Raw genomic sequence first — 17,981 nt, forward strand, 5'->3', positions numbered from 1 at the left:
GGCTGTATCCTTTGACAGTCCTCCTCAGTATGTGCAACTCTGCCAATTTTGGTGTCATCTGCAAATTTACTATTAGGACCACTTACATTTTCCTCCACATCCTTTATATATATTTCAAACAACAAAGGTCCCAGCACAGAAACTTGAAAGGGTTCAGAAAAAATTTACAAGGATGTTTTCAGGGTTGGAGGAGTTAAGCTATAGGGAGAGGTCGAATAGGTTAGGGCTGTTTTCACTGGAGCATCAGAAGCTGAGGGGTGACCTTATAGAGGTTTACAAAATCACGTGTCTGGATAGGATAAATAGACAAAGTCTTTTCCCTGAGGTGGGGAGTCCAGAACTAGACGGTGGTGGTGGAGGGTTGTTTTCAGACTGGAGGCCTGTGACCAGTGGAGTGCCACAAGGATCAGTGCTGGGTCCTCTACTTTTTGTCATTTACATAATGATTTGGATGCGAACATAAGAGGTACAGTTCTTACGTTTGCAGATGACACCAAAATTGGAGGTGTAGTGGACAGCGAAGAGAGTTACCTCAGATTACAACAGGATCTTGACCAGATGGGCCAATGAGCTGAGAAGTGGCAGATGGAGTTTAATTCAGATAAATGCGAGGTGCTGCATTTTGGGAAAGCAAATCTTAGCAGGACTTATACACTTAATGGTAAGGTCCCAGGGAGTGTTGCTGAACAAAGAAACCTTGGAGTGCAGGTTCATAGCTCCTTGAAAGTGGATTCACAGATAGACAGGATAGTGATGAAGGTGTTTGGCATGCTTTCCTTTATTGGTCAGAGTATTGAGTACAGGAGTTGAGAGGTCATGTTGCGGCTGTACAGGACATTGGTTAGGCCACTGTTGAAATATTACGTGCAATTCTGGTCTCCTTCCTATTGGAAAGATGTTGTGAAACTTGAAAGGGTTCAGAAAAGATTTACAAGGATGTTGCTAGGGGTTGGAGGATTTGAGTTATAGGGAGAGGCTGAACAGGCTGGGGCTGTTTTCCCTGGAGCATCGGAGGCTGAGGGGTGGCCTTATAAAGGTTTACAAAATTATGAGGGGCATGGATAGGGTAAATAGGCAAAGTCTTTTCCCTGGGGTCAGGTAGTTCAGAACTAGAGGGCATAGGTTTAGGGTGAGAGGGAAAAGATATAAAAGAGACCTAAGGGGCAAATTTTTCACGCAGAGGGTGGTACGTGTATGGAATGAGCTGCCAGAGGAAGTGGTGGAGGCTGGTACAATTGCGACATTTGAGAGGCATTTGGATGGGTATATGAATAGGAAGGGTTTGGAGGGATATGGGTCGATGCTGGCATTTGGGACTAGATTGGGTTGGGATATCTGGTCGGCATGGTCGAGTTGGACCGAAGGGTCTTTTTCCATGCTATACATCTCTATGACTCTATAGGTTTAGGGGAAAGATATAAAAGAGACTTAAGGGACAATTTTTTCACACAGAGGGTGTTATGTGTATGGAATGAGATGCCAGAGGAAGTGGTGGAGGTCGGTACGATTGCAATATTTAAAAGGTATCAGGATGGTTATATGAATAGGAAGGGTTTAGAGGGATATGGGTGAGGTGTAGGCAGGTGGATCTAGATTGAGTTGGGATATCAGCTCGGCATGAACGAGTTGGACCAAAGGGTCTGTTTCCAGGCTGTACATCTCTGTGACTTTTTGACACTGATTCCTGCATAACAACACTAGTTATTGATCTCCGTTCCGTAAAGCACCCTTCCACTGCTACTCTCTGTCTTCTATAACCAATCCAGTTCTGTATCCTTCTCACCAGTTCACCCCGGATCTCACGAGACTGTACCTTTTGTAGTAGACTGCTATGAGGTATCTTATAGGAATAAATCCTGATGAAGGGCTTTTGCCCGAAATGTCGATTTCACTGCTCCTTGGATGGTGGCTGAACTGCTGTGCTCTTCCACCACCACTAATTCAGAATCTTGTCTATTTATCCTATCCATGCATTTCCTCAATCTATAAACCTCTATAAAGTCACCCCTCAGCCTCCGAAGCTCCAGGGAAAACAGCCCCAGCCTATTCAGCCTTTCCCTATAGCTCAAACCCTCCTTGTAAATCTTCTCTGAATCATTTCAAGTTTCACAACATCCTTCCTGTAGGAGGGAGACCAGAATTGCACACAATATGCTTAGACCTTAGGTATACTTCTTTTGACTAAGCTGATAATTTCTCCTGTCATCAAAAGTTCCTGAATCCTGCCATTTCTGCCCTTCATTTTTACAGGAACATGACTGTTCTACATTTTATTCAACTGGTCTTTAAAAGATTCCCACAAGTCAGATATTAATTTATCATCAAACAGCTACTCCCAATTCATTATTCAGTTATAGTTGGCCATCCCCTCCAATTTAACACCATCATTCGAGGTCCACTCTTGTCCTTATCCATGAGTATCCGAAAACTTACGCTATTCCTAAAAGCTCTCTCACTGAGACTTTGATCACCTGGCTGGGCTCATTCCCCTATACCAGATCCAGTATGCACCCACCCCCCTCATTGGATTATCCACATACTGTTTCAAAAAACCCTCCTGGACACTGAACAAGTTGCTCTCCATCCAAACCCCCAGCACTAAGGGAGTCCCAGTCAAATCAGGGAAGTTAATATCACCCACCACTTTCCTGTTATTTTCACATGTTTCCAGAATCTGTAGTACAATCCCAGCATTGTGATTGCACCCTTCCTATTTCTCAGCTCTACCCAAAATGGCTCACTGCAAGATCCGTTCAGGGTGTCATCCTCAACACATGCTTCCTAACCAGTACGGCAACTAGCCCACCTCTTTTGTTTCCTTCTCTGTCTCAATTAAGACATCGATATCCCAGAACATTAAAGTACTAATTCTGTCCCTCATTCCACTTGTCTCTGTGATAGCAACAACATTATAATTGCATGTGTTAGTCTACACTCCAAGTTCATCTGTCTTACCTGTTATACTTCCTGCACTGAAGCAAATGCAGTCTCAGCTAATTCTGCTGAGCTTCATAACCTCTCCATGAATGCTCTTCCTGTCAGCTATTTTTGCCTTAATCTCAAGCTCTTCCTTAGTGACCTGCTGCTCCCACCCTACTGCCACACCAGTTTAAACCATCCTGAGTGGTCCTGTCAAACCTCCCTGCCTTTGTCATTGGGTTTTGTGATTGTTCCTGCTCTTTAATACATCTAATTGAATAGTTAAATAGAGAACTAAACATCCTGCAGGACACATTTCTATCTCCATTGTAAGCTTGTCAGACCAAAGAACAGAACTTCATGTTGGTAAATACTCAATGGAAAGTAGATAATAATACATTAATGATATTCATTTAAAGAGAAATTATCATAATTGTACTTGCTCCATTAGATTTACTTTTGCTAGCACTGTTTGCAATCAACAGGATCTCAATTAACCAAGCTACTGTCTCTTGAAATTAATATAACATTAATGATTTAACCATCCACAAAAGAAGTCAAATAAAATAATGCTCATTATAAAGTCTACCTTCCAGCATTGTGTCACTAAATCTGTGATTTAGGTTATAAAACTACATTTCCTATAAATGTATAACCCTTCAAAATTTTAGTTCCACATGCCTGGAAGATATCAGCGTAGAAGATAATATACGTTGACCCCATTTTTCAGGTTTTAAACTGTTGCACATAGTGCCAGTTTATCAGTGGAATAGCTTGTTGGCAAATCTGCAAAGCTGTTGGTCCTACTGGTAAATTTGTTGAGCCCATTTGTTTTGCAATCAAGAGGAAAATGCGCTCACGTGCTTTAAATTATTGAGTGGGCCAAACACCTGCTTTAGGGCTACTCTCCCAAATCTAAGGTTCCTAAATACAGATGTTCAGAATCAATGTCTGCTTCATTAGAAAATGTTTGGGGTTTGCAACTAGCATCCACACATCTGAAGTCTAATTTAAATGATACCCAAAGCCCATTTTTGATCACATCTGAATATGCAGGTTCTGGAACAGGAATTGTTCCCTGTGCGAAGTTCTCAACAGCAAGCAGGCACTCAATAATTTCTAGCCTACCATCTTTAAACTTTATTCCATTGGACTGGATTTTACTTCATTCAATTGAGGGCAACACTCTGCAGCTGCCACTCAGATTTAATGAGTGGCAGGAGAGCTGATGGCTGCTTTGCATTAAAAATGGCCTAGCTGGGAGAAGTAGCTGGACAGTGGCAGGGGTGGGGACAGGAGAAGGTGGGCATTCTGCTCACTATTGTCAATAGGAGAGCCCCTCTACCCACAATTCTCTCTCCTCATGTCCTTACTCCTTTCCCATGCTGTCCAGAGTACCTCTCATCCCTCTTGTCTCAACTTGTCAGCCTAGCCATGACAAGAGTGCAGAATTACCTGGAGTCTGATCGAACTCTGAATACTTCTCATGTGCTTCATGCAGTATCAACAGTGGTCACCGCTCCCAGTGGTGCTGCCAGCCTCTGACTGACAGAGACAAAAAAACTGCAGATGATGGAATCCAAAGTTGACAAGCAAGAGGCTGGAAAAACACAGCAAGCCAGGCAGCATTAGGAAGTGGAGAACTTGACGTTTCAGATGTAACCCTGCTTTCTGAAGAAGAATTATACCAAAAATGTCAACTTCTTCACCTCCTGATGCTGCCTGGCTTGCTGCATTCATCTAGCCTCCTGGTTGGCCTCTGACTGACTAGCAACTGTGTAAGAAGAGAGTTCTTCCTGCAGTGAAGTGTTGGTACTATCTCTTAGCAAGTAAAGACAGTAGTGGCCAGCTCACTGCTGATATTTGCAGTTGAAAAGCACAGCAGGTCAGGCATCGTCCAAGGTGCAGGAAAGTTAATGTTTTGAGCATAAGCCATTCATCAGGAATGATGAAGTGCTTATGCCTGAAATGTCGAATCTCCTGCTCCTTGGATGCTGCCTGATCTCTGCTTTTCCAGCACCACACATTTCGACTCTGACTCTCCAGCATCTGCAGTCCTCACTTTCTCCTAGTCACTAACATTCACAGTCTTCAGCATCAGCATAATATCTGTTGGCAATTTTATAAGGCAAGAGTCAGGTTTGCAACATTGCACAGCTTTAATGGTGCTTTTCTGTCAGTTTGTAAAAACAATGGTAAGTAACATGCATGCTACACGAATGCCCGGAAATGACCATCTTCCACAACACAAAATCTCAGCATGTTTCCTTGATGCTAAGTTGAATGACTATTGTTGTATTCCTCACCATTAATACACTCAGAGGTTTCCATTGACCAGAAACTGAACTTCACCAGCCATATAAACACTGCGGCTACAAAAGCAGCTCAGAGAGTGAGAGAGTTCTCCAGTGAAGTTCCCCAAAATCTATTCCAATACCTCTTTATGTTGCTCAGTATCAAATTTCAGTTCACATCTTTCCTGTGATGCACTCTCAGTTACTTTATTGCATTAAAGATACTTCATAAATACAACTTAATATTCTTATAATACATCTACGCCTAGAATATTTCCAAGAATTCCCACCATAATTTCAGTGGATGAATGGCAAAGACACTAAAGAAACAACCTAAATGATTTGTGATTTTTGAGAAGATTTGTAGCTCAGGTTGAGGTTCAGGTTGTAAGTTTGCTCGCTGAGTTGGCAGGTTTGTATTCAGATGTTTTGTCACCATGCCATGGGACATCATCAGCGAACCTCCATTGAAGTGCTGGTATTCTGTCCCGCTTTCTAATTATGTGTCTTGGTCTCTTTAAAAATTCATTCATGGATTTGAATGTCACTGTAAAGGTTGGTATTTATTGAGCATCTCTATTTGCCCTTGAGCATGTGGTGGCAAACTACCTTTGTGAATCACTAGTCTGTGCAGTTTAGGCACACCTACTCTGCTGTTAGGCATATCCAGGATTTTGACTCCTCAAAAATGAAGGAATAATATTGTCATGTGAAGGGGATATAAACCTTGGAGGATAACTGCATCCAGCTAATATTATTCCAATGCACCTGCTGCTCTTGTTTTTTGAACTGGTGGAGATGGTGAGTTTGGAAAGTGTTGTTGAAAGGGCCTTGGGAATTATTGCAATGCATGCTCAATGGCACACAGTGCTGCCATGGAATGTCAGTGGGGAAGAATTGATTCTCAAAGCTAGTAAATTACCAAAAAGTATTGAATACAGTGCATGCTTCAAAATATTATTAAAAAGGGAGTAAGCATACTTTGTTTCCTTCTTGCTTAAAGGGGTTCACACGGTTTTGTGAAGAGAGTTGTGAATAAACAGAATGGAACTTCATGCGCTGCTAAGTTTATTCCACTCAGAAAAAATACCAGGTCACAAGCTTATGAAGAACTTGCCATCTTATCCAAAGTTAACCATCCAAAGATCTCCTGCTTACTTGATATGTTTGAAACCAAGCGAACACTTGTGTTGGTGCTGGAAATGTATCCTTTCTGTGGCGATAATCTGTCTATTTCTTTCTTGTTGTTAATGTTAAAGTTTATATCTCTGATTTTATTTTAATTAATTTCATTCTGTATGTGTGTCTAACAATGAAGAAACATTACCTCTGAAGAAGATGAGTTTCTTTGTCACAAAAATAGAAATTGCTGGAAAAGCTTAGCAAGTCTGGCAGCATTTGTGAAGAGAAATCAGAGTTAAGATTTCAGGTCTGGTGACCCTTTCTCAGAACACAGCATCTGTAGTTCTTTCAGTTTTTGAGTTTCTTTGTGGTAGGCAAAGAAACGACCCTGGAGCAGGAACGACCCTGTTGCGATTGCTCATTTCAGCAGCAGCGACACTAGAAGCATCACTGTTGGTCTTGGTGTTTGTGCAATCAGGCCAGGAAATAAAACAAAACTAAGGCATTATTCATCCTCCTGACTACTTTTCAATGATTCATACATGTTGAGTGGGGGCAGGTTTTGTTGTCCATATTTAAACCACTTGTACAAGATACAGGAAAGCCACCACCATCTGTGAAGATTTTATTTCTCCCAGCTTCTGTCACAGTCATCACTTAGCTTTCTTTCATTGGCTCTATTATCTTTACTTATACAAACTAGTCTGCTATTTTATAATAAGTTTGTAATTTCCAAAATGATGCATTAATCCTGCCCTTTAATTTAAATAGGTGGAGGTCTTTCACAAACCACTTTTGGGACCTGAATTGGGTCTAAACAATCATTACATTCTCCAAATGGGAATCCATGACCTACCCAAAAATATATCGTCGTCATATTTGTGTCATTTTTATGGACATAAAGAAATCTTAATTTTTTTTAAACTATGCAAGGCGGCCTTTGTGTGGAGCTGCAGAAAATGGGGGAGATACTAAATGAATATTTTGCATCAGTATTTAAAAGGATATGGAAGATATAGACGGTAGGGAAATATATGGTGACATCTTGCAAAAGGTCCAGATTACAGAGGAGGAAGTGCTGGATGTCTTGAACGGTTAAAGGTGGATAAATCTCCATGACCTGATCAGGTGTACCCAAGAACTCTGTGGGAAGCTAGAGAAGTGATTGTTGAGTCTGTTGCTGAGATATTTGTATCATCGATAGTCACAGGTGAGGTGCCGGAAGACTGGAGGTTGGCAAACGTGGTGCCACTGTTTAAGAAGGGCGGTAAAGACAAGTCAGGGAACTATAGACCGGTGAGCCTCACCTCGGTGGTGGGCAAGTTGTTGGAGGGAATCCTGAGGGACAGGATGTACATGTATTTGGAAAGGCAAGAACTGATTAAGGATCGTCAACATGGCTTTGTGTGTGGGAAATCATGTCTCACAAACTTGATTGAGTTTTTTGAAGAAGTAACAAGGAAGATTGATGAGGGCAGAGCAGTAGATGTTATCTATATGTACTTCAGTAAGGCATTCGACAAGGTTCCCTATGGGAGACTGATTAGCAAGGTTAGATCTCATGGACTAGAGGGAGAACTAGCCATTTGGATACAGAACTGGCTCAAAGGTAGAAGACAGAGGGTGGTGGTATGGGGTTGTTTTACAGACTGAAGGCCTGTGACCAGTGGAGTGCCACAAGGATCGGTGCTGGGCCCTCTACTTTTTATCATTTACATAAATGATTTTGATGCAAGCATAAGAGGTATAGTTAGTAAGTTTGCAGATGACACCAAAATTGGAGGTGTAGTGGACATTGAAGAGGGTTACCTCAGGTTATAACAGGATCTGGACCAGGTGGAAAAATGGGCTGAGAAGTGGCAGATGGAGTTTAATTCAGATAAATGTGAGGTGCTGCATTTTGGGAAAGCAAATCTTAGCAGGACTTATACACTTAATGGTAAGGTACTAGGGAGTGTTGCTGAACAAAGAGACCTTGCAGTGCAGGTTCGTAGCTCCTTGAAAGTGGAGTCGTAGGTAGATAGGGTAGTGAAGAAGGCGTTTGGTATGTTTTCCTTTATTGGTCAGAGTATTGAGTACAGGAGTTGGGAGGTCATATTACGGCTGTACAGGACATTGGTTATGTCACTGTTGGAATATTGTGTGCAATTCTAGTCTTCTTCCTATCGGAAAGATGTTGTGAAACTTGAAAGGGTTCAGAAAAGATTTACAAGGATGTTGCCAGGGTTGGAGGATCTGAGCTCCAGGGAGAGGCCGAACAGGCTGGGGCTGTTTTCCCTGGAGCGTCGGAGGCTGAGGGGTGACGTTATAGAGGTTTACAAAATTATGAGGGGCATGGATTGGATAAGTAGACCAAGTCTTTTCCCTGAGGTTGGGGAGTCCAGAACTAGAGGGCATAGGTTTAGGGTGAGAGGGAAAAGATATGAAAGAGACCTAAGGGGCAACTTTTTCACGCAGAGGGTGGTACGTGTATGGAATGAGCTGCAGGAGGAAGTAGTGGAGGCTGGTACAATTGCAACATTTATGAGGCATTTGGATGGGTATATGAATAGGAAGGGTTTGGAGGGATATGGGCTGGGTGCTGGCAGGTGGGACTAGATTGGGTTGGGATATCTGGTCGGCATGGATGGGTTGGACTGAAGGGTCTGTTTCCATGCTGTACATCTCTATGACCCTATGCTAACATGTCAAGAGTTTACCAGCAACATAGGAACAGAGTTAGTGAATTTGAGGATTAGGAAAGGAAGTGGAAAGCCAGAGAGTTGTGGAGCAAGACAGGAGCAGGGAGAGGGGTCAGAGAAGAGGAGCAAAAGTAAGGATCGGGAAGTCAAAGATGTAGCAAGAAGGGTGGAATTGGAAAGAGTTAATAAGCTTATAAAAGTTAGTTGTTAAGAGTTGAGAAGAAGATATTTCAGCCAGTTAAGTTCAAGGAGTCAGTAAGTCAGTAAATAAAGCAGGTCAACAGTGTATTTTATTACATGTTTTTTATTGGAAAGTGATTTCTGTTTTGTATGTGTAGGTGAGGGTTGAACGGTATTATCACTGAATAGTTAATCCAGAGACCCAGGTAATGTTCTGGGGGATGCGGGTTCAAATCCTGCCATGGCAGATGGTGGAATTTTAATTCTCGAAAGAATCTGAAATTTAGATTCTCAGATGATCATGAAATCATTGTTAATTGTCGGAGGTCTTAGAACAGTACATGATGTTGCGCCAAACATGACACCAAATTAAACTAAACCCTTCTGTCTGCCGATGGTCCATATTACTCCATTCCTTGCATATTCATGTGCTTATCTAAGAGTCCCTTAAACGCTGGTATCATTATATGCTTCCACCACTACCCCTCGCAGTGCATTCCAAACTCCTACCACTCTGTGTGTACACACTTTCCCCTCACATTTCTTTTGAATTGCCCCTCCACCTTAAATGTATGTCCCCTAGAATTAGACATTACAACTCTGGAAAAAGGGTTCTGAGTGTCAATCCTGTCTATGCATTTCATAATTTTATAGACTTATATCAAGTCTCCCCTCAACCTCCATTGCTGCAGAGAAAATAAACTGAGTTTTTCTAGTCTGTCCTTATAGATCATAACTGAAAGTGTGTTGCTGGAAAAGCGCAGCAGGTCAGGCAGCATCCAAGGAACAGGAAATTCGACGTTTCGGACATAAGCTCTTCATCAGGCTTATGCCCGAAACGTCAAATTTCCTGTTCCTTGGATGCTGCCTGACCTGCTGCGCTTTTCCAGCAACACATTTTCAGCTATGATCTCCAGCATCTGCAGACCTCACTTTCTCCTCCTTATAGATCATACCCTCTAATCCAGGCAGCATCTCTCTTGCACCCTCTCCAAAGCCTTTACATCCTTCCTGTAATGTGGTGAGCAGAACTGAAATACTCTGAATGTGGCCTTAACAAAGTCTCATAACATTGCAATGTGACATCCTAACTCTCGTACTCAGTTCCCTGACCAATAAAGGCAAGCATGCCATGTGCCTTCTTTACTACCCTATCTACTTGTGTGGCCACTTTCAGGGAGCAAAAGACTTGAACCCCAAAGATCCCTCTGTACCTCAATAATATTCAGGGTCCTGCCATTAACTGCATACATTTCCTTAGTATTTGATCTCCCAAAGATCTCACAGTTAGCCAATTAAACTCCATCTGCCATTTCTCCACCCATATCTGCAACAGATCTATATCCCCACTGTATCCGTTGACAACCTCTTACACCATACATAACTCCACCAATCTTTGTGTCATCTGCAAACTTACTAAGTCATCCATTTACATTTTAATCCAAGTCATTTATATATATTACAAACAACAGAGATTCCAGTGTGGATCCCTGCACAATACCACTGGTCAAAGACCTCCTGCCATAAAACACCCTTTCACTGCTACCCCTGCCCTCTGTGGGCAAGCCATTCTGAATCCAAGTGACCAAATAACTGTGGATCCCATGCATCTTAATCTTCTGGATGAACCTACCATGGCCTGCCCTGCACAAAGCTAGGCTGATTGTCCCTAATTGGGGCCAAGCTTTTCCAAATGCATGTAAATCCTATTGCTAAAAATTCTCTCCAAAGGTTTCCCAACCACCAATGTGAAACTCACTGGTCTATAGTTTCCTAGATTGTCTCTATTTCCCTTCTTGAATAGAGGAACATTAGCTGCTCAACCATCCTCAAAGACCTCTCCAGTGGCTAGAGGACACAAAGATTTTGGTCAATGCCTCAGAAATTTCCTCTCTTGCCTCTCTCAATAATCTGTGGTGAATATTAAAGGCCCTGGGGACTTATCCACTTCACTGCTGTTCAAAAGACCCAGCACCATACTTTCTTGATCTCAAAGTGCCCTAGCATATTAGCATGCTCCATAGTTGCATAGTTGCAACATATGATGGTTTGTGACTTGGAAGGAAACTTGCAGGTGGTGCTGTTCTTATGTTATCGCAGCCATTTCTTCTAAATGATGGAAGATATAGTGATACCTTTTGCTAACAGATCAAAAATGATGCAGAAGTTAGGTGGTATTCTCATCCCTGCCTTCCAAAAGCAAGACCAGGCCAACTAAGGAATGCGTGTTGGCTGTGTGTGCTATCTCCTCGTCATGTTATTTATATCTGTTATCCTGAGCTAAGCTAACAGGTGCTCTAATGAAGGACTCTTGGACCATTTGTTCAAAAGGAATATGGTTTCAGAAACTGAGGTAAGATTTATTTTCATTTTCAAGTGTCACCATCAACCCATGTTTATATTATTATAAAATTATGCAAAGTTACAGCTGAACAGAGATAGATGAATTCAATAGGTTGAGGATCTGTGTTCACTGATTGACTCCATCATGTTTATGTGAATTCATTTTGTGCGTGTTCTTAAAAATTTTAATGACTGACCTCCTGATGGTTCCCAACCACCAATGTGATGCTCACTGGTCTATAGTTTCCTGGATTGTCTCTATTTCCTTTCTTGAATAGAGGAACCTATGCAGGGGCCTGAGTTGAGATTGTGAGATTCAAATGGAGGCATGCCATAAATCATGTATTAATTTATACATGTATCATATTCAGAGTCGAAAGAGTGGTTCTGGAAAAGCACAGCCAGTCAGGCAGCGTCCAAGGAGCAGGAGAGTCGATGTTTCGAGCATAAGCTTTCATCAGGATGCTTCATTCCTGATGAAAAGCTTATACTCGAAATATCGACTCTCCTGCTCTTCAGGTGCTGCCTGACCGACTGTGCTTTTCCAGCACCATACTGTTCGACTCTGATCTCCAGCATCTGCAGTCCTAACTTTCTCCACGTATCATAGTCAGTCTGTTACTCAATTAACAGTGATCAACATCTTCCTGTATGGTTAATCTTTCATATTTTGTTTGATTTGTGTAGATTAAATATTATATCCAGCAGATTTTAGAAGGGGTCCAGTATATCCACAACAATAAGATTCTACACCTTGACATAAAGGTAAGAATTCCTTCCTTTTTATACTAAAACATTGATTACACTGTCACCTCACTGTGTTTTTCTCAAGTAATTCCATGTTTTATATTTGTGCAAGAAAATGAGAGAATATCTGAATGAGCAGTAATAATTTCTTTGTTCAGTTTTAATGGAACTACCCATCGGTACAAATTTAAAAGAATAATGAAAGTTGAGAGTATGCACAACTGGGCATGAGTCAGCTCTGCTAACACTATTCCCACTCAAAACAGTTACTGGGAAGTCCAAAGCAATGCAAAATAATAAGCAGATCACCAACTCAAGCAGCCAGGAAATAATGATGCAATGAGCCAAACGTGTTGGCAGTCTGCACAAAATAGGGGATAGCAAGGGAATGTGGGTATCCTATCCATTGGCTGATATACACAATATTTTGTTTCATCCAAAGAGCATTCCTGCTCCTTCTGTCTGTCTGAAACTTTGTTTTTAAAACACGAACTTCAATAATTTGTTTACAGTCTGTCGATCATGCTACCTGTCGCCTAGTGCAAATGGAGTTCTCTGAGCAGTGTCAGCTTCCAGTTGTTTTGCTCAGGAGTGCTATAAAGGGTTAATTACAAGACTTCATTCCTGATGAAGGGCTTTTGCCCAAAATGCCTATTTTCCTGCTCCTCGGATGCTGCCTGACCTGCTGTACTTTTCCAGCACCACACTTTTGACTCCAATCTCCAACATTTTCAGTCCTCACTTTCATCTCATTACAAAGTTAAAAATCACACAACACCAGGTTATAGTCCAATCGGTTTAATTGGAAGCAGTAGCTTTCGGAGCGCTGCTCCTTTATCAGGTGGTTGTGTGACATTCAGCACTGAGCATTGTAAGCAACAATCAAGCAATCATCTTCTAAAGATGGCATGATACAGTGGCCTGAGTGATGTGAGTTATGGCGAGATGTGTGGCAGAATTGGATGAGGAGTCCAGTGAGGCCCATCTCAAAGCTGAGATAATCTCACTCCATCTTTCATGCTTTTCACAAGCGATGTGGGGAGATTCCCGGCAGGCAGGAGCAAGATGTGGGGATTAATGTTTGTAAATGAAAGCAGCCAATGCCACAGCTCCCCTAACTAATACTCAGCCTCCCATCTTACCATACTTGCCAAACAAACTAGACATTGGGAAACCATAACAAAGAAACCTATAGTGCGAGCTATGAATTTGCCACTTTTTCTAAACAAATCTCCATATTAGCTGTGACCATGCTACAGCCCAGGTCATAACCAACAGGCACAAACTGCTGTCATCCCTCCTCTATGGATATTGGCATCTGCCAGCCCACCACAACTATCCTGGCACTTCTGTTCACTGTTAATAAAATCACAGATGTATTGCAGGATGCATCAGTAGGTAGCATTGAAAGGCTGCAGTGGGGACACTTTGCGCACAGGACCAGGCACCCGGGTTTCAGACTGGACTAGGCTGCATGTCAGGGATGCTCAAACACTTATACTTGCATGCTTATAACATCTCTGCCTTGTCATTTAGTACAGTCATGGAAATTAGCAGCTTTCCTTGCTGCTAAATGCCCTCATTCTAGGGATGGATGCCATGTTGTATGACAGTGTACTACATTAACCGCCAGCAGTGTAAACATGCAATGGACAGGCAGCCACGTCTCAAGGTTGTGGGGGAGTATTCCTCATAGAAGTCCATGGAATCACTTGTCAGTCAGGGAGCTCATTAAGTCATGGTAGTCTCTTATACCAGTGCAGAGAGTTGGTTAGCACTCCACCCTCCCCTGCCACCATGACTTCAATCTTGGGGCCATTGGGTGGAGCAATGGAGTGCAGATGTATTTGCCTTTTCAGCAGCCCCTGAGGAGGTTAGGCCTGAGTTTTAGAATTGGGTTTATTGTCACATGTACACAAGTATAGAAGTACAGGAGTAAGTGAAAAGTCAACAGTGGCACCATCTTAGCTACAAAGTACTTAGATACAAATCTTAGATCAAAATAGAGAAATAAAGGACAAAGAAGTTACATTACCTTACAGTTATTCATAATATAAATTAGAAAAATAAGAACTAAAGTTAAAAAGATAAATATTACAGTCTTTCTATAAAGGGCCTGCAGTAGATCAATGCAGGATGCTTCCCCATGTGGTCTGACTTGACTTAGCCTTATGTCTCTGTTTCTCTGCCATAAAGATTGTGGAAGAGTGCACAGTCCACTATGAGTAGTAATAATGGAGTTTGTTGCTGACATGCTTGTAATGTAATTTTTCTTTTCTTTAATTAGCCTGCGAACATTCTAATGGTGCATCCAGAAAGAAACGATATTAAGATATGTGATTTTGGATTTGCACAAAAATTCTCACCAGTTCAGCCACAGTTTAGCAAATATGGTTGCCCAGAATTTGTGGCCCCTGAAATTGTCTCCCAGGATCCGATTTCAACTGCCACTGACATATGGTAAGATACTGGAGTCTTTAAAGATCAAGGGATAGCACAGAAGCTAATAGATTCAGACATCCTACATTCTTAGGAATATTTTTACATGAAGGACAACTCTGCATAATTGCAGATAAGAGTACCATAACCTAGCTAACTGAGCACTTTGTATCAGGAAAAGTCTAAGTTTAGGCCTGGACCTGGATAAAATGACCTAATCTCAGTCTGACAGTAGTAGGAGGCCGAACAGTTTACGTCAGCAGACCCTCTGTTATGTGGAAGGGAAAATGTCAGTTAAAGCTTACTACCCGATGTCCCCATTCCAGAAAGTATAAGCTAAACTATGATGCCAGTATGGTAGTAACTGTTGACACTCTGAGTTCACACTTGAAGAACGACAATCAGTTTGTGATATCAGAAGGCTATTGTACCTGTGGAATTATGCTCAGACATTCATCAATTCCTTCAAGAGAGAGGGGATGATTAACTGGAAAAGGCACTGGAAAAGGCACTATGTTGAAAACCACCAACCTAACTGCAATTATTCCTTCTAAAGGCAAAGGGATTAGAAATTATGTTTGAGTTGTAACCTTTTCATTCAGGACTACACTGAAGATTTGTTTTAATGGTATAACGATTATTATCTATTTTGTGCTCACTTTTTAAATGTTTCCTTTTTTATAAAGGGCTGTTGGTGTCATCACATTTTTATGGTAAGTAGAATGAATTCTGTGCAACTTTAAATCGTGCATCATTAATTTCTAGTTTGACATTATTTTTTGTCAGAGAATTTCTGCTCCATATGTTCCTAGTTCTCAGATGCTACATTGGAAAGTCCAGCTCAACCAGCCTTGATTTTCTATCTATTTGTCTTAATTGTAGATAAATCATGGTATAAGGAAATGTCCTTTGAGAGTGAAGAAAAAAACATCTTTTATTTTGTTGGTGAGATGAATGTGCTGTAGAATGGAGTCAGTCTGAATGTAGCTCATAATGTCAGGTTCTTGAAAGTCAGTTGCAGCATTGACCAAAGATCTATTTCTGCCCTACAATAATCTCCCTATATCTGCCGATTTCTTCTCCATCTGACTTTTCTTTTTTGTCTATCGCCAATGTTGTGGCCTTTCTGAGCAAGAATTACTTTGTAGTTTGTACCCAATGGGAATTGAACTTTCACTTCCAAAAAATCATAGGAACACTATACTTTTCAGTGATAAAAGAACAGCAAGTTGGAAATAGGAATACTCAATATGGATCACCATTGAAACATCACTCTTCAAGGCTAACCTTGCATGAAGAGGATATTTGCATTGTATGCAAGTGGTGCATGCAACCAAATTACTATGAGACAAAATTTGGTTTATTGCTTTTGAATTGCACAACTCTCTTGGGTTGATATGAGCAGAATGGCCCAACAGTAAATTCCTCTCTAGAATAGAAATTCCAATACTCTGTATATTTGCTACTATGAATTCCAATCAGGAGCCAGCTTGAATATGTAAACTGATCAATTCACTGCTGCCTGTGGATTTTATATCTGAAAGTAACACTCAGAAAGTAAACTTCTGAGTTCTCCTGATCTCCTGTTAAAACTTCAGGAGACTATCAAAAATCCAAGAGAAATGATTCAAATCATCATTTTCCCAGAGCTTCTGATGAAGTTATTGGAAACCCACTCAGGAATTCTATCCCTTATTGCATATTTTTTCCTTGACTCAGTACACTGACTAGCACGTTGCACCTCATATTATGGCTGTATGAAGATCAAAAGATGCTAAAACTGCAACATTGTGAGCAACACCAATTTCTATTTTACTACATAAAGGACATTTCAACATTTTACTATTTAAAACTTGTTTCTTTTTAATAATATATTATTGTTGCTTGATGCTATGATTCTATAATGAGAAACAATGTATGGTTTTAAGTTTGATTTGTATTTCTATATTATGTGTGTTAAAAAACGGGAGGATATTGATTTTAGTTTCATTTTGTATTTATTCTGTGAGTAATGTTAGGTTGTTCTTAAGATTTGTTTGCACAAAAGGAAGATCTTTGAAACCTTTGTGGTGTACAGTGCAATCCATTCAGAAGAAAAAAACATGCTGTTGCCTAGTGACAGGAGTCCTCTAACACAGAAGGCTGGAACAATCCAGAAATCAGCCAGACAGCATGCAGGTTCATTCAAACTGCTGTTAGTTCTTGAGAACACTCAGATCTTGGGGCAAATGTCCAGAGTGACTCAGGAGGAAACCTGAAATGGGAGACTGTAAAAAGTGAGAGTTTCAGGAACTCAAGTTAAATAATGTTAGCTGAGGTAACAGATTATTTAAAGGTTCCAGAAAGAAACATTAATTAAAGAAAACAGCATTCAGACTTCCAAAAAGAAACTGATTATTACCACGACAATTGAACATGAACTTTTAAAGAGGAAACAAAGTGACTTCTTTTATTAACCTTTGAATGTCTGTAAGGTTGTTGTTTGGCTAAAAGGCTGAATGTTTCTTTCTGATATTTGTAATAAGTGAATGGCTAATGGTAGAGTGTAACAGTTTGTGCTATTTTCTTTTTCTATACAATAAACTTCGATAATCTTTTATTAAAAAGTACACTGGTACTTCTTTTGACTGACCACCATGGTAAACAAATGGCAAACATAGAAATTATGGTCTGTCAAACCAGGTTTCATTCTGAGATTTGACTTAGTCAATATTACCATCAGCTGGCAAATTAACACAAAGCACAATATGTGTGCTAACAAAGTTCAATATCTCTGAATTAACTTAGCTCAACATAAGGTTCTCTTATTTGTTAATGGAATATGGGCATCCCTGGTTAGACCAGCATTTAAAGCTCATTCTTAATTGTCCTGGAACCAAACAGTTTGCTAGTCCAATTCAGATGGCAATGAAGAGTCACCTACATTACTGTGGCTCTGGAGTTGCATATAGATTCCACCAAGTAGGAACGGCAGAGATCCTTCCCTAAGATCATTAGTGAACCAGGAATGTTTTTATGACAATTGCCAATGGCTACATGGTCACCATTAGACTAGCTTTTAATTCCAGATTTTTATTGAATTCCAATATCATCATTTGCCATGGTGAGATTCAAACCCACATTCCCAGAATGCTAGAGTCTCATGTTCTGGATTACTACTCCAGTGAGATATCCATGAATCACCATGTCCCCTTACCTTGCATGTGCAATAATTCTCAGATTCTGAGACCCCCAGGTACGAAGCCAGTCCATATCC

The 17,981-nt window shown here is 40.9% G+C and overlaps 1 protein-coding gene across 1 annotated transcript in view; it reads left to right on the plus strand.

Annotated features, from left to right (window-relative positions):
* obscnb (obscurin, cytoskeletal calmodulin and titin-interacting RhoGEF b) overlaps positions 1 to 17,981 on the plus strand; it is an 821,414-nt gene that overhangs the window by 739,546 nt on the left and 63,887 nt on the right. The window contains exons 105-109 of the mRNA XM_060825732.1: positions 6,217 to 6,417; positions 11,489 to 11,549; positions 12,227 to 12,304; positions 14,574 to 14,746; positions 15,412 to 15,438. Coding sequence (XP_060681715.1) covers positions 6,217 to 6,417; positions 11,489 to 11,549; positions 12,227 to 12,304; positions 14,574 to 14,746; positions 15,412 to 15,438 — 540 coding nt within the window. The remainder of the gene's footprint in view (positions 1 to 6,216; positions 6,418 to 11,488; positions 11,550 to 12,226; positions 12,305 to 14,573; positions 14,747 to 15,411; positions 15,439 to 17,981) is intronic.

This window comes from Hemiscyllium ocellatum, chromosome 5 (genome assembly GCF_020745735.1).
Source record: "Hemiscyllium ocellatum isolate sHemOce1 chromosome 5, sHemOce1.pat.X.cur, whole genome shotgun sequence".
Lineage (NCBI taxonomy): Eukaryota > Metazoa > Chordata > Chondrichthyes > Orectolobiformes > Hemiscylliidae > Hemiscyllium > Hemiscyllium ocellatum.